The sequence below is a fragment of the Suillus bovinus genome (assembly GCF_016758785.1).
Source record: "Suillus bovinus strain UH-Sbo-P2 chromosome Unknown EDB93scaffold_508, whole genome shotgun sequence".
Lineage (NCBI taxonomy): Eukaryota > Fungi > Basidiomycota > Agaricomycetes > Boletales > Suillaceae > Suillus > Suillus bovinus.
Window position 1 is genome coordinate 723 of NW_024542564.1, and position 6058 is coordinate 6780.

At 44.6% G+C, this 6058-nt stretch overlaps 2 protein-coding genes across 2 annotated transcripts; one reads left to right on the forward strand and one right to left on the reverse strand.

Moving 5' to 3' along the window:
* Positions 1 to 870: 870 nt before the first annotated feature.
* EDB93DRAFT_1110933 (uncharacterized protein) lies at positions 871 to 2695 on the forward strand (the record flags this gene model as incomplete). The annotated part of the gene is made up of 8 exons (XM_041448057.1): positions 871 to 951; positions 989 to 1215; positions 1357 to 1417; positions 1738 to 1860; positions 2027 to 2256; positions 2402 to 2423; positions 2597 to 2614; positions 2666 to 2695. The coding sequence occupies 8 exons, from the start codon at positions 871 to 873 to the stop codon at positions 2693 to 2695; spliced, it is 792 nt and encodes a 263-aa protein (XP_041300473.1).
* A 1121-nt stretch (positions 2696 to 3816) lies between these two features.
* EDB93DRAFT_1259221 (uncharacterized protein) lies at positions 3817 to 5966 on the reverse strand (the record flags this gene model as incomplete). Its single annotated transcript, XM_041454157.1, has 9 exons — positions 3817 to 4429; positions 4480 to 4537; positions 4591 to 4608; positions 4659 to 4914; positions 4969 to 5055; positions 5249 to 5429; positions 5485 to 5550; positions 5617 to 5634; positions 5716 to 5966. The coding sequence occupies 9 exons, from the start codon at positions 5964 to 5966 to the stop codon at positions 3817 to 3819; spliced, it is 1548 nt and encodes a 515-aa protein (XP_041300474.1).
* Between the last annotated feature and the right edge of the window lie 92 nt (positions 5967 to 6058).

Here is a 6058-nt window from a genome sequence, read left to right on the forward strand (position 1 = left end):
ATAGTATTAATCATACTTGTGCTTCTTTCCTGGGTGTCATCATTCCATGAGGATCAACCTGTTATGACAGGCCCAGTTTCTCTTCGCAATTTTTGCACTTTTGTATCTCCACATTTCTTTCCTGGGTGTCACTCCTCCATGGGAGTCATTATGTTGATAACAGGCCCAGTGATTTTCGCAATTTTGCACCTTTTTACTTAGCTGGGTTCACTTATTTTTCTGGTGTCACTCCTCCATGGGAGTCATCCTGTTGATAATGGTATCTGCTATTTGACAATAGCCAGCACAATTATCAACAAGATGACACAAATAGAGGAGTGTGCTGGGATTAAAAAGCCCTCACCTGTTAAATTGTAACATATAATTAGCAAAAAAATATCTAATAGTCAATAATACAGGGCATCTGTGGCGTCTACGTATAGGTAGGAAGGGAAGAACTGCGAAATAAGTGGAAATATAAAAGTGCATGAGTCATGGAGAACTATATGCACCACGAGAATGATGTAGAATTAGATATGAAAGAGATAGCACCAGTGGAATGGAAAGGGCGCAGGGCGCAATGAGTCACCAATTGTATGGGCAGAGGGGAAGTGAGTCATATGTAACCATGAGAATGGTGAAGAGTTAGATATGAAAGAGATAGCACCAGTGGAATGGAAAGGGCGCAGGGCACAATGAGTCATAGATAAGATATGTACAAGGCGTGTTGTATGCACAGTGGATGACTTTAATGTCTCAATATAAAGTCAGTATACACACGATCAATTCATATACATTGAGGAGCAACAGTCCTGCGCGGCTGGACTGGTGTTGGAAGTGTGGAGGAAGAAGAAATTAGGGCAAGTATCAGTTAGAACGTCTGATGGCATCATGACACGAGCTGGTTCACAACAAGCCACTGCTGACCTTACAGCAGAGGATGTATTGCAAGCATTGGATACGAGCGAGGAGGTATTTTTAAGTCATAAACATCTGTTCCTGCCAGTAGTGGATAACTCATGAAGCTTTGCAGGAGTTATACCTTGTGAGGCTCAAGTGCATCGGCTTTGACCATGCATTGGATCAGCGCATTAGAGATGAGGTGTCTCGCATGACACATGACAAAAATAAAGTGGATTGCCCTTCAAGCACCGCTGACTTCAAAAAGAAGACTGGTTCAGTGAAGAAGAAGAATCAAAACTGTGGGGAAAATGGGCAAGAAACCAAGAAATCACAGTAAGTCCTGAATGCGAGCCAAAGTTGACCCAAGGACAGCTACTGAACTCTGACCAAATAAGCAGCAGAAAACTTAGGTTCGAAAATATAAAGTTTACAGGTCAGTACATGAAATAGTGTCCAGAGCTTGCTTCTAACTAGTGATACTGCACTTCAGATGACGACTCAATGCTCGACAATTGTTCCTGACCCAAGGGCAGCTGTCTGTGTTAAGGGAAACCTCTCTTATAAAAAGAGAGACACCAAACTAATACTAGGGTAATAGGACTATAGGATGTGCGAAGCGCGATGTGAGTGGCTACACGTGGAATCTGTGAAATAAAATATTGTGCGCTATTGCGCAAGACGTATCCCTAGGATTAGAGCTGGAATTTGTAAGGAAGATGGGAGAATTCAAGGGAAGTGTCTGTGGAGACGCGAGTCTCTACATTGCTGCTGACATTACAGCAGAGGATATATTGCAAGCATTGGCTAGAGGTGAGGAGATATGTTTGAGTCATAAATTTCTATTCCTGCCAGTAGTGGATGACTCATGAAGCTTTGCAGGAGTTGTACCTTGCAAGGCTCAAGTGGATTGGCTTTGACCATGCATTGGATCAGCGCATTAGAGATGAAGTGTCTCGCATGACACATGACAAAGCTAAAGTGGATTGCCCTTCAAGCACTGCTGACTTCAAAAAGAAGACTGGGTAGAACAAACGAGCTACAAACAAGTTTGGGACGACCATCCTGGCACGGTGTTTACCTTCAAATTTACTTCTTTAGGTGGGTCATTTCTGCTACATGTGTACCCAACTCACGCTACCAGTAGTGGATAACTCATGAAGCTTTGCAGAAGTTGTACCTTGCGAGGCTCAAGTGCATTGGCTTTGACCATGCATTAGGTCAGCGCATTAGAGATGAGGTGTCTCACATGACACATGACAAAGCTCAAGTGGATTGCCCTGCAAGCACTGCTGACTTCAAAATGAAGAAGACTGATGAAGTGAAGAAGAGGAATCGAAACTGTGGGGAAAATGAGCAAGAAACCAAGGAATCACAGTGAGTCCTGAATGCAAGCAAAAATCTACCAAGGACAGTGTTAGTTTGACCTCTACTTCGCTAAAGCACCTGACTGACGTTCATTCCCAACTTCGCACGCTGAAGTATTGCCATTGCATGCAAATTGTAGTAATTGGACCTGCAGGGGCTGCATAGGAGGAATCACAGTAAGTCCTGAATGCAAGCAAAAGTCTACCCAAGGACAGCTACTGAGAAGGAATCCTATTAGGAAGACTCAAGACATGATCTGAATCTAAAGCTTGGTACAAACGCAGTAGATCTATGTGCATTTAGAAGCATCAGACCTCTGATCTGTGGAGTCTGCTGAAAGTGTGCTCAGGTGTCCGCATCTGCTTATGTAAGCAGGGTCGCCCCTGTCTTATTGCCTCACAATGATCGATTTTTTCAGCCTTCGTACGACTTGCCTTGTGTCGAATAGACATCTCAATGGGGGTTATTGAACCATCGGATTCCAATGGTAATGCTACTTTTGTTCAAAAAAATCATGTTCTAAAGTTATGAGTGAAGAGTGAGTGTAAGGTTGCCATGCTGAGGTGCTCAATCAAAGGTCGACTGTCTTAGCCTTTTGATGACTGTAATGTCTCAATCTCAAACTAAATACAACCACAATCGATCTATGTACATTTATGAGCAACAGGTCTCTGATATGTGGTGTCTTGCTTCAAGTGTGCCCACCTATCCGCATTTGCTTATGTAAGCAGGGTCGCCCCTGTCCTGTTGCCTCACTCAAAGGTTGATTTTTTCAGCCTTCATATGACTTGCCTGGCTTCAAATGAAACTTGATTCTAAGGTTATTAACCACCCTGGATGCGATGGCAATGCTTATTTTGTCCGAAAAAATCATGTTTCAGAGTCATGCTACCCCCTCCCCCTACCTACTCCACCATGAAGCATGATTTCATGTATATACTGATGTAAAAAGGATTTGAATAGTGTTTTTGGATCATAAAAATAGATTGAAGATGTGTTCAAAGTGTTTTTGGCCAATATGAAATGTAATGTGTAAGTTGACCTCATACCCCCCCTCAAAGATCGATTTTTCTGGCCTTCCCATGACTTGCCATGACTCCAAATCCATTTTTCCTGGGGGCTCTTGATAGCTGCGAACAAGATGGTCAAGCCCGAATTGTCAGAAAAAATCAGGTGGTCGAGATACAGAAGGTCCTCCTCTCCCCCCCAAACTCACATATCTTCCTATTATGTAAATACCGGTATGTAAAAGGGTGTCCCTACTGTTTTCCAATGATATAAATCGATTTAAAATAATACCAGAGCGATTTGAGACCATACAAAGTGACATGTGCGAATTTGTCACATACCCCCCTCAAAGATCGATTTTTCTAGCCTTCCCATGACTTGCATGCCCTCCAAAAGCATTTTTCCAGGGGGCTCTCAATGTCCCTGAACACGATGGTAAAGCCCAATATGTCAGGAAAAATCAGGTTGTCGAGATATAGAATGTCCTCCTCCCCCCCCCCCTACCCCCTATATCGCACCACACTCAAATCTGACTCAAGACCGATACTGAAAATAGTGTTCCTACTGTTTTTCAGTCGTACAAATCGATTGGAGATGGTCCCAGGGTGTATAGAGGTCGCCAATATTGCGGTTTGGTGGAGAGGAAAAAAAGTCAGTATTTCGACCATATCGCCATATTCCAACCGCCGTTTTTCTTAATTCTTGGTTCATATGATTCCTGGAAGATGCCTCTAAATGATGTACCAGCCCAGGAAAAGATATTTTTTCCAAAGTTTGAAACCTATTTCTGTTTTGACCATATAAGTATGCCGCCTGGAAAGCCATCTGCACAAACGCATCGGGGCTGAAACCATGACTCGTGATAAAATTCTTTCCATAACCCTTGAACTCGAGCGCCTGACAATCATTCTGACATATAAGGTCACTCAGGCGTGTCTCAGCATACCGAATGCCAACTCGAATTGAAGGGGTTAGAGTCCACATAAGTTTAGATGGTGAGGTATCATATGAGAAGATTTGAGAGGATATTGGCAATTTTCCGTTGGCTATTGACTTCGGAGGCCTGTAGGATTCAGCGTGAGGCGAAAGGGATGCGTGGAATAGAGTAGGTGCGGATGGGTTGATTGAACGCGCAAGCAGCATTAGGCCTTCAGTAAAGACATCTGCGGCAAACCTGATGGTAACATGAGCATATAGTAAGAAAACAGTTCGACTGGGAGGTACCTCAAAACTGTGTGGCCGTCAACGCCGGTATGTTCAAAGTTGATGCCGGCGGCACCATCTGCACACACGATGATTTGCAGCTTAAATTGAATAACAAATTAGATCAAATACCGACAAGTATCGTGAACGCTGACTCACTTTGTCATATCATCTGTTAGTACACGTGCCAACCTGCACACCTTCCCGCAAGTCATAAGTTCCGCAGAGGAAATTACTGCATAGAGCAGCGAGGTCTTCTCCCTTTTCGCCATTTTGAACGAGCGTGCTGATGCCATCGCGACCTGGAGCTGCATCATCCAAGCAGACTACGAACAAGGCATCGTTAATCAGGCGCAGGCAAGCTGCATTAGTCTTGTCCTGCGCGAGTTCGCGTCGAAGGGAAGACCAAGTCTTCCGATTCTCAGTAGTGAGAACACCAATAGCCGTACGAGCAACCTTTATAAGCCACAGTTAGAGGAAGTAGATAAATGTTGTTCGGTAAGTCCTTACCTCAGTTATTGGAGTCTTGTCAGCATCCTTGCAGATGGCTTGGAGGTTGCGAAGAACCTCACGCTCGGTTAACAGTGGTCGGTTACCCTCATCAAGGGTATCAAATCAATCTAGTGAGATATTAGCGGCTGAATGCATGGGCATGTGTGTCCGACTAACAGAACTGTCCCCTGCGCAAAACTACTATATGACGAGCCGCATCATTCACGAGCATCTTGCAGCCACACTAACCAAACGAATAGATTTAATTTGAGTTCAAATATAATTCTGCGAGACATACCTCTGTTGGTATACGAGCATTCCCGAACAATCTACTGTATTGATCCATATCTAGTGCATGACCACGTACGGCATCGGGTTCAAGTAGACCTTGGCGGAGATCATGAACAAAGCCTAATGAAGATATGATAAGAGCCGTAGCGCGGGGTAGCTGAGAGCCTCGATCCGGGCTAGGATCATTCCTGCCGGTAGTGAGTTAAAGGGTGTTAAAGGCAAATGAAAATCACATGAACGTACTCGAGGACGAAAAAAGGGTTGAGAGCAAGTACTACAGGATCGCTGTGCGAGAGGTAGCTTTCATACCTACCCACAAGGATGAGAAACCCATGATTAGAAGAAGTACCTCGAGGCAAAATAAGAGAAGCTCACCAGAAGTCCTCGATATAGCTGCGAACAACAAAAGGGTGGGAGGTAAGATCCGGAAGCCGTGGTGAAGAGGCAGTTTGATTAGCGATGCACGAAACTCACCTTGCTTTCTCTTGAGCCCACTCATTCAATCTCCTCTGTAGAGCGGGACCTTCGCTATCTAAGAAAGTTCGAACAGCATGCTGAGTGGCAGCATGTTCCTTGTCATCCTGGAGACCTCGAAGAGCAGTCAAGTAGCGTTTGCAAGTGTCATCGAGAGATGGAACTGGGAGCTTCGGCAAGGTATGCTGGTTCGCAAAGGTGCGTCCAGGAGGCGGAGTGGTTAGGCGGAAGGTTGGAGTTGGAGTTGCCATACGCGCAGAGAGAGGGAGAGTAGTAGACACGACGCGCACTAATTAGTCATTTGACGAATGGCTCCCTTTGTAGTTTCTTGAGTGACAGATTA